The 14585-nt window shown below is 41.8% G+C and overlaps 1 protein-coding gene across 1 annotated transcript in view; it reads right to left on the bottom strand.

The window, feature by feature from the left end:
- LOC140203191 (BAR/IMD domain-containing adapter protein 2-like 1) overlaps positions 1 to 14585 on the bottom strand; it is a 148658-nt gene that overhangs the window by 11719 nt on the left and 122354 nt on the right. The window contains exon 13 of the mRNA XM_072269115.1: positions 4881 to 4921. Within this exon, the coding sequence (XP_072125216.1) occupies positions 4881 to 4921 (41 nt within the window). The remainder of the gene's footprint in view (positions 1 to 4880; positions 4922 to 14585) is intronic.

Below are 14585 nucleotides of genomic sequence, written 5' to 3'. Positions count from 1 at the left end.
TTGTAACATAATATTAAAAATGTACATTGGTGACATTATTGCCTATTATCCCCAAGGTGGTGGTGATGACAGCACTCCAACCGTTCTGCTAGGTTGTGACTTCTAGGATGGAACCACAATAATGATTGGAGACTGATACCACATTCTCAAATTAGGACAGAGACTTGAGTGGGAATTTTCAGCAACTGGTGTTCCCTTCAGCTGGGCGAGTTCCTTAAGATTGTCATAGCCAGGAGTAGTACTGGGAATAAGCTCCCACTACCTACTAAATGCTTCCAAATGTGTGTGTCTCAAATAGCCTCTGATAACCAAGCTCCTGGCCTTCCCATGTAGCTTAGCTACTAAGTCCTGGCAAACCATTTCTACTGATAGGAGAAGGGGAAAAAGGCGAGTTACTGGTGCCTTAAAACCAGTCATTCTGGGCAGATGGGGTTCTCAACCGAAGCTGGCAGCATAGACAGAGAGCTAGGATGCACATCCATGGTTGATCCTGATTAACGGAGGGCTTCCAACCAACAGGCTGCCTCTGATCAAAATGGTAGAGACTGTATGTTTGAAGATATGCTTCGACAGAGCAGTCTTGATGGGCCAAGTTCTGCTCCTGTCTTATGCTGCAAAATATGTTGTAGATTGATTTATAATTGTCAAATGTACCGAGCTATAGTGAAAAACTTGCCTTGCAAACACCCAACAGCTCATCTTGTTCGATTTTAGATTTAGATTATGAGGACACTCAGTCCTCGTTTATTGTCATTTAGTAATACATGCATTAAGAAATGATACAATGTTCCTCCAGTATGATATCACAGAAACACAAGACAGACCAAGACTAAAACTGACAAAAAACACATAATTATAACATATAGTTACAGCAGTGCAAAGCAATACTGTAATTTGATAAGAGCAGACCATGGGCGCGGTAAAAAAAAGTCTCAAAGTCCTGATAGCCCCGCAGACAGTAGAAGGAAGAAAAACCTCTCCCTGCTATGAACCTCCAGCGCGCAAACTTGCTGATGCAGCACCCTGGAAGCACCCGACCACAGTCCGACTCTGAGTCCGTCTGAAAACTTCGAGCCTCCGACCAGCCCTCCGACACCGAGCACCATCTCTGCTGAGCGCTTCGACCCCAGCCCCGGCCGCCAAGCAACAGGCAAAGCCGAGGACTCAGGGCCTTCCCCTCCGGAGATTCAGGATCGCACAGCAGCAGCGGCAGCGCACCAGGCATTTCAGAAGTTTCACCAGATGTTCCTCCGTGCTTCACACATCTGTCTCCATCAAATCAGGATTATGCACGGCATCCTACTTGACAGATAACTGAAATTCATTCCAGAGTGGCCGCTGCGTGCTGCATCACGCCGCCATCTTCTCTCCACAGTTACAACAGTGCACTGAGGTAGTACAAGACAAAACAATAACAGAACCCAGCATAAAGTAGTACAGTTACAGAGAAGGTGTGGTCCAGGTAGACAATAAGGTGAAAGGCCATAATGAGGTAGTTTGTGAGGTCAAGAATCCAATTTATTGTATTAGGTAACTGGTCAATAGTTCATTATCACAGATCCCAGCATTGATCTCAGTGGAACAACACTGATCACAGATTTTCACTCTGAATAACACCCCTCCACCGCTCCCCTCAGGGTCTGTAGCCAAGCTAATTTTGAATCTTATCAAATCACTGTGAATTCCATATGTTTTAATCTTCTGGATCTTCCATGTGCCATAAAGTATCTTGTTGAATGTGTTATTAAAGTCTAGGTATACAACATCCACTACCCCATCCTCCAATTGTCTTCATCACCTCAAAAAAAAACTCAATCAAAATGTGATCTCTCCTGCAAGAAGCCATGTTGACTGTCCCTAATGCTATCCCTAATTATCTTCTTCAATAATTTCCCTACCACTACCACAGGCCCATAAAGTTTGCTCCATTATTTGTTTATTTAGAGATACAGCACAGTAATAAACCCTTCTGGCCCAACGAGCCTGTGCCACCTAATTACAACAATGTGACCAATTAACCTACTAACTGTACGTCTTTGGAATGTGGGAGGAAACTGGAGCTGCTGGAGGAATCCCAGGTGGGATAACAGATTACTGCACTATTGCCCAGTCTGTGCTCAAAAGATTCAGCCTGTAGCAGTGACCAAGTTTTTTGTTGCCTGTTGCTTTAATTCTCCATCCCATTCTGACCCATGTTTCTGACCTTCCTCACTGTCAAATGCAAGCTTGATAAACAGGACCTGATCTTCTGCCCGGGCACCTTGCAACCTTCTGGACTCAATACTCAAGTCTCCAACTTCTGATAACTTACTTTCTCTGAATATATCAGAACTGGCTATTTTTTTCTCCTCTAAGTCATCAGTCAGTGCTATAGGCTGTGATCTTTTCCAATCTACAGACACTTGAGGATTTGAGTTACAGGCGTCCCCCGCTTTTCGAACGTCCGCTTTACAAAATCTTTCTGTTATGAAAGACCTACGTTAGTTACTTGTTTTCACCAACAGAAGGTGTTTTCACTGTTACGAAAAAAGGCAGCACGCCAAAAAAGGCAGCGCGCGCCCTGAGCGGCCAAGCTCCTCCTCTGGATTCGGAAATGCGTTCTTGCCGGCATTGCTTAAACATGTGCCTGTGAGCAGCCGTTAGCAAGATGAGTTATAAGGTATCGGAAAAGCCTAAAAGAGCTTGTAAGGGTGTTACACTTAGCGTAAAACTAGACATAATTAAGTGTTTCGATCATGGTGAACGAAGTAAGGACAAAGTGAGTTTGGCTTGTGGAAGTTGACGAAGATGTTGAAGAGGTTTTGGCATCCCATGACCAAGAACTGATAGATGAAGAGCTGATGCAATTGGAAGAGGAAAGGATAACAATCGAAAACGAATGTAGTAGTGAACAGACCAAAAGTGAAGTCGTCCAGGAACTGAACGTGAAGCAACTGTGTGAGATTTTTGCTGCAATGATAAAGTACGACTTTAATTTTGAAAGGGTACGTAGGTTTAGGGCATATTTGCAGAATGATTTGAGTGCTTACAAAGAACTGTATGATAGAAAAATGCGCAAGGCTAAGCAGTCAAGCATACTGTCGTTTTTCAAGCCTTCCACATCAGCCACAGCAGACGACGAACCTCGACCTTTGACATTGAGGCAGGCAGACATAGAAGATAATCTGCCTGCCCTGATGGAAACAGACGACAATGAGATGACATCCCAGTGTCCCACCACCCCAACCCCCGGGCCGTGGGCCGATTGCGTTGCCTCTGATCTGGGCTGACATTTATGTGCCGGGTGGCACCTAATTAATTAGCTTGTTTACTTTGGCTTTTTTCTTAAAGACGTGCTGTGTGCGTTCCGGCTACCGCTGCACCACTGCATGCTTCGCAGATCGTTATCGGTCGGCGGCCCAGAGGTTGGGGACACTGCACCACCCCAACCTCCGACGACTCAGCCTAACACACCATCATCAGTGTGCTCGGTGCTGTCTTCCCAATTCCGGTAAGTGATACTACACTGTACAGACATTATTTCTACTTTATATAGGCTGTGTATTTTTGCGTTACGTGGTATGATTTGGCAGCTTCATAGCTTAAAGGTTATTGGAGAGAGTGTTTCTGCCAAGAGCGCTTGCGTGAGATTTTCACTACGGAGAACAGTGCAGCAATGATTGTAGAAAAGTATTTCTGCTTTATATAGGCTGTGTATTTATCATATCATTCCTGCTTTTACTATATGTTACTGTTATTTTAGGTTTTATGTGTTATTTGACATGATTTGTTAGGTTATTTTTTGGGTCTGCGAACACTCACAAATTTTTCCCATATAAATAAATGGTAATTGCTTCTTCACTTTACGACATTCCAGCTTACGAACTGTTTCGTAGGAACACTCTACTGTCGGATGGTGGGGGAAACCTGTATAGGGAAGGTTGAATAGGTTAGGATTTTATTCCTTGGAGCATAGGAGAATGAGGGGTATACAACATTATGAGGGGTGTAGATAAGCAAGCAGACTTTTTCCCACCAAGCTGGGTGAGACGAGTACTCAAGGCAAGAGATTAAGCATGAAAGGTGAAATGTTTGAGGGGAACTTGAGGCAATTCTTCAGACAGTGGTATGAGAGCAGAACGAGCTGCCAGAAGAGGTGGATTCAGGTTCAATTGCAACATTTAAGATAAATTTGGATGAGTACATGGAAGGATGGCATATGGAAGACTATGGTCCAGGTGAGGTTGATGGGAACAGGCAGAATAACAGTTTGGCACAGATTGGATGGGCTGAAGGGCCTCTCTGTTCTGTAGTGTTCTATGATCCGAACTCCATTAGCTCATGTTGCCCTGTCAGGATTGCCAAAGGGAATGAATTGCCAATGGGGGAAAAAAATGAGGGAAAAAAATGAAGGTGACAAAGTTGATCTGACGAAGGGTTCCGTCCCGAAACGTCGACCAATTTTTTCCACGGATGCTGCCTGACCTGCTGAGTTCCTCCAGCGTGTTGTGAGTGTTGCTTTGACCCCAGCATCTGCAGATTATTTTGTGTTGTCCAACAAATTAACAGCCAATCCCACAGCAAAAATAACCACAATCTATTACAGATACTAACCTTAAACAGTTAGAGTCATATAACACTTAACACAGGCACTTCAGTGCACCATATCCATATGGACCTTCTTGAGAAACTCTACTAATAGCACTTGTCTGTTTATCTCAACTCCAATTCCTCTACCATGTGGCTGCCTTTTGCCCTTTCCCAGTTTCCATGACAGGTCTTTTGACTTGAAATGTTAGTTCTCTATCCACGGATGCTGCCTGACCTGTTCTAACATTGCAGTTTCACTGATTTTCAAAACACGCTGCTATTGAGCACACACTTGTGGCAATATGTCTTACCTGAGGAAAGGTGGTTTCATAGTGCCATTCACCTCTGAACTCTAAAGGAGGAAACAGAAATTAGATAACACAGAGAAAATATATACACCTTAAAACGCAAACCATAACCGCATTAAATTAGTTTTATTTATTTGGTATACAGAGTGGTAACAGGCCCTTACGGCCCAGTGAGCCCGTGCTGCCCAATTACATACATGACCAATTAACCTGTACATCACTGGAATGTAGGAGGAAACCAGGGCACCTGGAGGAAACCCACGCAATCATGGGGAGAATGTAGAAACTCCTTAAGACAGTGGCAGGAATTGAACCCGAGTCACTGGCACCGTAATTGTATTTTTCTAACTGCTATGCTACCATGCTGTCCCTAATTTACCACATGTTTGGACAATAATACATCGTAGGTGCACTTTTTTTCATCTATTTTATGTATTGCGTTGAATTGCTGTTGCTAAATTAACAAATTTCACATCACGTGCCAGTGATAATAAACCTGATTCTGATAGATATTGTACTGTGCTTTTAACTAGACAGATGGATAATAGAATTAATTCTGCAAGAAAAAAAAGTTGAAGTTTGTGCTACAATTTCAGTGGGGAAAATTGAAGTTGTTCATATGTTTATGCTGATCAACACCAGGATAGGAAAAGAGGTGCTACACTGCTCGAGTCTCCGGAGCATACACGACAGAGACCTTTGCTGGAAAGCCTGCATCAGTCAGTGTCCTAAACCTGATGTTCTTTGACTTGGTATATTAAGAATAACTACAATTATCATCCATAGGTTTGCCAATCCTTTGGCCAATTTTTCCCCCAAAGAAAGTATACTTCAGTACAAAATATAAACAAGTAATCCTGTAGATGCTGGAAATCTAGAGGACACATACAAAATGCTGCAGGAATTCAGCAAGTCTAGCAGCATATTCTCCTCCATTGATGCTGCCTGGCTTGTCAAGTTCTTACAGCATTTGGTGCTCATTTCTTTAGTCAAAGAGGGAGCTTGGTGTTGAAGAGGGAATTTGATTTATATTAATTATAATAAGACTATTATTGCCATTGGTAATCCTGAACTGATTTTAACTGATAGATAACTTTGATTCAATTCTGATAATCAGGCAGCTCAAATCTAATAAAAAATAACCCAGACATTTTGATGAAAGATTATTGACCTGAAACATCATTTCATTTTTTTTCCCACCAAAGGCTATTTGTAGCATTTTGTTTCATTTCAGATTTTCAGCATTTGCCGCTTTCCCCCCCTAATCTAGCATGGCAGGTATAAGTAAACTGAATTTAACTGGTAAAAGATAATGAATTTCTGTAAATCAACTGTTGTTTTTCATCAGTACTTATTTAAAGAAATATAAAACTGCTACAGTGGATATATTAAAGTTTAATGTTTCTGGGTTTGAAGCCTTGTATCAGTAATACTTTAGTTTGTTCTACTGACTCAATCTGCATCATCAGTATTCAAGCAACCAGAAATCTATGTAATACTCCAGATGTGACCTAATGAGTTTTATGAAGTTGCAACATACCATCCTGATATTGTTACAGTGGAACCACAAAACATATTCTGGAACTTCATGTTCCAGTAGTAAGTCAGCTGAATGTTCCCTTCTTTTGCAATACACACATTAACCACCACATGGCAATATTTAGACAGAAAATTGGCACATAGATCATCTAGTCAACAAACCAACACCTGAGTTATTAAAACACATTCTTAATGGCAGCATTCTCTTAATTCAGTGGTCACATACCAATGTAAAATGTGTTCAAAAGCAGAGACCAAAGGGAATTAAACTAATATTCTGAAAAATACATGAACATGATAGAAACTGGCAGGCAATAGATCTTAAAAGTATCTTCCCTGAACAAAAACTGAAAAAGGGTACAGTTGTCATCATCACCATTGGTACTAACAACATAGGTAGGGCTAGGGAGGAGTTTTTAAAACAGATGGATTACGAGTGGCCTGGGTAAAATTGAATAGGTAAATCATGAAGATCATTATCTAGCCACATGCATATCGGCAGACAGCAAATACAAAGCAAGTAAACACACGCCAAAGCTTGGTGTGGGAGAAATGAGTTCCGATTCATGGAGCAATCACACTACTACAAGGACAGGGGAGGGGAGGAGAGCTGCTCTGTTGAGATGGGCTTCATTTGAAAACTGCTGAGTGCAATATCATGGCAAATCACATAACTAGGATCATAGTCAGCACATTAGCTAAATGGTTAACCCAAATTACATGTGCTGAGTGCGACTACGTTTACCGTGTTTTGCACTTTGGTCCCAGAGGAGCAATGCTTCGTTTAGACCATAAAAATCCATAAAATATAGGGACAGAATTAAGCCATTCAGCCAATTGAGTATACTGCACAAACTAGTTTAGCTGTATACATGTGCACAGTTGAATGACAATAAACTTTTTTTTCGAGATTCCGCAGACGCTGGAAATCTAGACCAACACACAAAATGTTGAGGAAGTCAAGTCAGGTGGCATCTATGGAGGAAAATAAACAGTTGACATTTTGGGCAGAGACATCATCACAATAGAAGGGTCTTGGTGCAAAATGATGACTGTTTATTCCCCTCCATAGATGCTGCCAGTTCTGCTGAATTCCTCTAGCATTTTGTCTCTATAGCTTAAATGATTAGATCGGTTCAAGTTATAGGAAATTTGAATTAAAAACTGAGAGCAGCAAAGGGGAAACCAAAGGACAACAGAAAAGGTCAGAAAAATTTAGACAAACATGCACGACAGGAATTAAATTCAAGTGAAAATTATGATCTGTACCTTAGTGCTTGTAACAAGGCAGATGAAATGACTGCGCAGAAGTGAGATTGATAACCATTACAGGGTCAGCAATGTAGGGTGATTAGGACAACAGGGAACTTAATATTTTAGGTATTCAATGTTTCAAAAGAATAGGCAAATACAGAAAGGTGGTTGATAGCTTTGTAAATTTTTTTTAAAAACTGGATCCCTCTTTGATTTGGATAAATTTCTGTTCGGCATTGTGAAATATCTGCCAATGCTCACATCCTGACCCTTCCCTTGGCCTTTTTATCCAGTACATTCCAGACAAATCTTCCCTCAATTCTTTGTAATTAACTTTTATTTAAGTTGAGGATACTGGTATAAAGACACAAGGAGCATAGATGGGTCAATGCATACAGTCTTTTAGCTGGGGTTAGGGAATTGAGACCTCGCGGGCGTAGGTTTTGGGTGAGAGGGATAATAGAAACCTGATAGCAGCTTTGGGAGTGTTGCTAATCAAGGAAGGCATTAGGGTATTCCCAGTGGTGATACAAAAGCGGTGGATTATTATATGAAATCAGCTGAGTAGAAATATGAAACACAGGTAAAGGTGACAGCTAGAAGTGGTTTAATAGGCCCCCTAAAGTGTTGCCTCACAATCGGAAAAATAGGACAATATTAATGGACGTCAGAAGGGAAATGCAATTATCACACACAGTTTTAAATCTGTATATTAATTGGACTTGGCAGTCAAATGGAATGCACCAGGGATCGTTTCTTAGAGCAATATGTTACGGAATCTACCCAGTAACAGGCTATTGTAGAGTTTGACGGGTGCAATACGGTAGAATTATTAAGAGATTCTGTAGTTAAAGATCCTGAGAGAAGTGATCACATGATAGAATTACAGATACAGCAAGAGGGCAAACAACCTCAAGTCCAAAAGCACAAAAATGGCCTTCAGCTCACTGATTACACTAATCATGATTCCCATTGTCCATATCACTCTAAAGTTTAAAGTTTATACCTCTTTTATGCATGTACCTGTCCAAGTACCTTCTAAATTTTTAAATGTCATTAAGGTATCGGCCTCACCCACTTGTTCTGGCAGCTGATTTTATATCTGTCCACACTATGGGCAAAACATTTTCCTTTAGCTGCTACTCCTTCCCTACATCCGAATGATTGCACGTAACAGTGCACTGTATCAGTGTCATAACTCAGAACCTTTGATTAATACCAAGACGCACAGCGATACCTTCCTTGATTAGCAACACTCTCAAAGCTGCTATCAAGTTCTTCCCTCTCACCCAAAACCTATTCCCTCCAGATCTCAGTTCCCTAACCCTGGGTAAAAGACCATGTGCATTGACTGATCTATGCCCCTTGTGAGTTTATACCAGCATCACCAACTTAAATAAAATGCATTTACAAAAGTTTGAGGGAAGATTTTTCAAGAATGCACTGTGTAAAAAGGCCAAGGAAACAGTTAGGATGTGGGCAGGGACAAATATGTCACAATACTGAGGGGAAAATTATCCCACTTAAAGAATGGCACTCGGTTCTGAACGGTGGCTAAAACATGTAAAGTGTCAAAAGTTAGAGATAAACTACAAGTTTAAGAACCAGCAGTTATCAACCTGCTGAGATCCTCCAGCATTTTTTGTGCGCTACGCTGTATTTCTAGCATCTGCAGAATCTCATGTTTAGAATTTGACATGACCCACTTCTCGTTGAAGAAATCATACCTGAACCATAGCAGGACACAAGGCATGCCAAGATCATAACTTAAGGAATCCACAGTTATTCACCTCATTTAAAGCAAGAACCACCAGATTATAACGTTAGATACTTAAGGACATTTAAGGGACTCTTAGATAGGCACAAGAATGAAAGAAAAATGTCCGGGTATGTGGGAGGGAAAGAGTTAGATGGACCTTGCAGTAGTTTAAAAGATTAGCACAACATTGTGGGCTGAAGGGCCTGTACTGTACTGCATTACTGTGTTCTATGCTCATATTTTCTGTCTGTGACTATTGCTACCAGCCATTAATTCGCCAAAGCTATTCATCTATCAAATTAGGCCACTAGAAATCAAGACAGGTCCTGGGAAAACTGCATGGTCTGAGAGCAGACAATTGGCAAACTTGGATAGATAGTCAATCGTGAGATCCAGCACATGACACGGGCTAAAATTCTTCCTTTCTAACAACTCTCCATACTGTCAGTAGTTTTAAAGAAATGCTGTTAGTTTAACATGAGCTTCTGCATTGTGAAATGGCAATAAATAGTAATAACTACAACAGTTATGTCCCAAGAATTATTCAGACCAATTCTTATGAATTATACATTCCCTTACACTGTGACCCATGGGACAACTACTCATTTTAAAGTGACATTAATGTTTGATTAAAAAAAGGTTTTAAAAAAGGCTAAGCTAATATTTAGAAAATAAAGTGTTTAATAAAATCAACATTTTGTACTATGCACGTGCCTTTCAAGATAATTACCTCAATATCTATATTCTGATAATGGGTTTAAAAGAGTTTGGGAATATAATGAAAGTTGCTGCAAAATGAATTAGCTGGCTGTCCAAAGATGAATCAGCTAAAGAACTGAGGCAAGGAAGAATATTAAGCTAGTAGATCTCTTTATTCCTCCAGCTGCTATGGTGCCCCACACAACAACAAACTTAACCTTCATTTGTTCTGTAGATACCACGCACTGAGTTGTCATTTATAGTGAGATCTTCAGTTCTCCACTTTTAGGGGAAATGACCCTATGGGTCACAGAGGGAAGGGGTATCAAGTAGTGGCTTCCTGTTAAAAGTGGTGGAAATAGCAGTGGATGATCCATTGAAAATGGAGGCTGGTGGGATGGAAGATGAAGGCAGAGAGCAAGGGCCTACCCTTTGGGCACCTGGTGCAGCAGAGATTGCACAAGGAATTTAAGTAGGAGACGGTTGGGATGGGTGTCATTGATTGGGTTTACAGCAAGAAAAATCCTACTACAGTCTTTAAATAAAGTAGAAACCCCAGATTGGAGATCAAATGAGTAAGAAACTAATGGGAACACTAGTTCAATCAAAAAAAAAATCTCCAATCACAATGGCTTCCACTTTGTAAACTGGGAACAGGAATAGAAACAGGATTCTTTTGCTCCTGATTTTATTGAGCATAAACATTGGGCGAAGGTGTTAAAATAACCCTCTACTGAAACAGCCTGTAGGCAAGCTCACAAGCTAAAAATAGCTAATCACGGGAGGTCAGAGCAGGCAAACTGTACTTAGGGAAACATGCACCAATACGAATGACCTCCAGGGAACTCCTCCGTAGTAACAAAATTAATGTCTTTAACACACAATTCTTAAAATTAAGTCCTACAAGATATAATCTATATTTTTGGAAGATACACAAGGTCAAAGTGTGTATATGTACATGGATAAGATCGTAGATTGTTTCTCCCAGCCCTCCAATAACTCTCGTAGAACACTATGATACAGCAGCAAATGATTTCAAATGATGAAAACACAGAATTTAATGCTTCGGGACAGGAGCAAATGAGTACCTCACTCATATTGCATGTCTTCTATATTAAACATTAACTAGTAGCTTTATTAAATTGAAGAAATTGGCTCTTTTCAGATAGAATCGCCTGTTCGTGTCACATGAATCATCTGTGGAGCTGCAAGCAAGCTGCGCTGCCAAGCACTTCATTCAATGGCAATAAATCCTTAATAGATTGATAAAACAATTACAGACAAAGGACGCGCTGATCCAAGTATCAAGACACCAAGTTCCCAGCCTAATTTATCACTACCACTGAATGCACTGATTTCAGCTTTTACACATTGGCTTTTAACAACTTCACAAGTATTGATTATGTTGCTGTTTTGATCAAAGTTGAATTTGTAGTTATTATCAATGCATCTGAAAACAATGCAGGGGAGTACCCACTTCTAAAGATGGTTCACAGGTGTACAGCAAGGCTTGTAAATGTTTTAAAATATGCACATTTAAATTTTTCTAAAACTGTATGCTCAGGAAAAGTAATGCCACTGCTCTTGGGGATCATACTATTTTTGACAATTTACCAAAAGGCATTTCTCGGTCATACACAGCACAAAGTTACTATACCTTTTCCTCAAACCTGTCTCTGCTTAAGCCTCAACAATGTTTCAGTGTGAAATTCTAAATTTCTTAGATTTTCTTCCTTATGACACAAGGAAATTTGGCCATTGCACTTCAGAACCAACTAATCCTCATTATTTATTCATTACAACACTGAAAACATGAGCAGAATTTTATCATATCACATGCTACAATATTTATACGGCTAACAACATAAGGCAAGCTGTGCAAATCAATTGAGATTTTTCACTGAAGTACACTTTTGTTGATACTTTTTCTTAAATAAAATCAGAAGATAGCTCTACCCCCATTTTCCCTGGTCCTAAAATGAACATGCATCAAGGACCCCCACCACCCAGGCCATGCTCTCTTCTCATTGCTACCATTGGGAAGTAGATACTGGAGCCTTAGGACCCACACCACCAGGTTCAGGTACTATTATTACCCTACAGCCACCAGGCTTCTGAACCAGCATGGGCAACTTCACTCACCTCGACACTGAATCTACAATTCTACAATCTTCCCCCCCCCCCACCCCGCCCCCCAAAGACTCTGCAACTCATGTTCTCAGTATTACTTTTTTTTGGTGATTTTACGTATTTGTACAGTTTGTCTTGATTTGCATTTGGTTGTTTGCGTGTAGTTTTTCCATTGATCCTATTGTATTTCTTTGTATCTACTGTGAATGCCCACAAGAAAATTAGTCTCCTACATATTTTGATAATACAGTAAATTTACTTTGATCTTTGAACTTTATCATATAGATTTACAGCTCATTTATGTTTTGTCTGTAACGGATAAGAATAAGAAACTGAACAGTTTTCAAAATACTACTTAATAATTTAAATTCCAAAGGTGGTCATTCTCTCCCCTCAGTTCTAAATTCATTTCATTATACACTGTTGCTTTTCAGTAACCATTTCTTCACCCATTCTTAATTTTGCCTTTTTCTATAGTTATATCTAGTAACAATGATTATCCATCTCACTTCAAATTGGAGTTTTAAGTCTGCACCTTGTTAATGGAGAAACTGTTTTGTAAACTCCCTCCCCCTCCCCCCTCTGATCCCAGCTCTCATCCGTGCTGGGTCTTTACCATCCCCTCCGACCATCAACTCTGAGGCAGAGTGCTCTGTCCTCAGTAAGGGCCTCACCTTTGTCCCCCTTCGCCCACACCTCAGTGAGTTCCGCGTTCGCCATGTCGTGGAACTCTTCTTCCGCTGGCTCCATCTCTGAGCCTACTTCTTCGGCAAGGACTCTCCCATGCCCAACGATGACCCCTTCTCCCGTCTTCAACCCTCCTCCCCTTCATGGACACCCCGCTCTGGTCTTCTGCCTGCTCTGGATCTCTTTATCGCTAACTGCCACCGGGATATCAACCGTCTCGACTTCACCGCATCTTGTTCCCATTCCAACCTCACTCCTTCCAAACGCTCTGCTCTCCACTCCCTCCACACTAATCCTAACCTTACTATAAAACCCGCCAATAAGGGGGGGTGCTGTTGTAGTCTGGCGTATTGACCTCTACCTTGCCGAGGCACAGCGACAACTCGCGGATACCTCCTCTTATTTACCCCTCGATCGGGACCCCACTCAGGAGCTCCAGGCCATTGCCTCCCACACCATCACCGACTTTATCCGCTCAGGGGATCTCCCATCCACTGTTACCAACCTTATAGTTCCCACACCTCGCACTTCCCGTTTCTACCTCTTACCCAAGATCCACAAACCTGCCTGTCCTGGCAGACCTATTGTCTCAGCTTGCTCCTGCCCCACCGAACTCGTTCCTGCATACCTCGACATGGTTTTATCCCCCCCTGTTCAAACCCTTCCTACCTATGTTCGTGACACTTTTCACGCTCTGAAACTTTTCGATAATTTTAAGTTCCCTGGCCCTCACTGCTTTATTTTCACCATGGATGTCCAGTCCCTATATACTTCCATCCCCCATCAGGAAGGTCTCAAAGCTCTCCGCTTCTGTTTGGATTCTAGACCTAACCATTTCCCCTCTACCACCACTCTGCTCCATCTAGCGGAATTAGTCCTTGCTCTTCATAATTTCTCCTTTGGCTCCTCCCACTTCCTCCAAACTAAAGGTGTAGTTATGGGCACCCGTATGGGTCCTAGCTATGCCTGCCTTTTTGTTGGCTTTGTGGAACAATCTATGTTCCAAACCTATTCTGGTATCTGTCCCCCACTTCTCCTTCGCTACATCGACGACTGCATTGGCGCTGCTTCCTGCACACATGCTGAGCTCGTTGACTTCATTAACTTTGCCTCCAACTTTCACCCTGCCCTCAAGTTTACCTGGGCTATTTCTGGAGGGCGCTTATCTACTGATGTCTACTATAAAGCCTACTGACTCTCACAGCTATCTGGACTATTCCTCTTCTCACCCTGTCTCTTGCAAAAATGCCACCCCCTTCTTGCAATTCCTCTGTCTCCGCCGCATCTGCTCTCAGGATGAGGCTTTTCATTCCAGGACGAGGGAGATGTCCTCCTTTTTTAAAGAAAGCGGCTTCCCTTCCTCCACCATCAACTCTGCTCTCAAACGCATCTCCCCCATTTCACGCACATCTGCTCTCACTCCATCCTTCCGCCACCCCACTAGGAATAGGGTTCCCCTTGTCCTCACCTACCACCCCACCAATCTCTGGGTCCAACATACTATTCTCCGTAACTTCCGCCACCTCCAATGGGATCCCACCACTAAGCACACCTTTCCCTCCTCCTCTCTCTCTGCTTTCCGCAGGGATCGCTCTCTACTCAACTCCCTTGTCTACTTGTTCCCCCCCCCATCCCTCCCC

The sequence above is a fragment of the Mobula birostris genome, chromosome 9, assembly GCF_030028105.1.
Source record: "Mobula birostris isolate sMobBir1 chromosome 9, sMobBir1.hap1, whole genome shotgun sequence".
In the NCBI taxonomy this organism is placed as follows: Eukaryota; Metazoa; Chordata; class Chondrichthyes; order Myliobatiformes; family Myliobatidae; genus Mobula; species Mobula birostris.
Note: the sequence above shows the minus strand (reverse complement) of the source record. Positions and strands in the feature narration are given on the sequence as shown.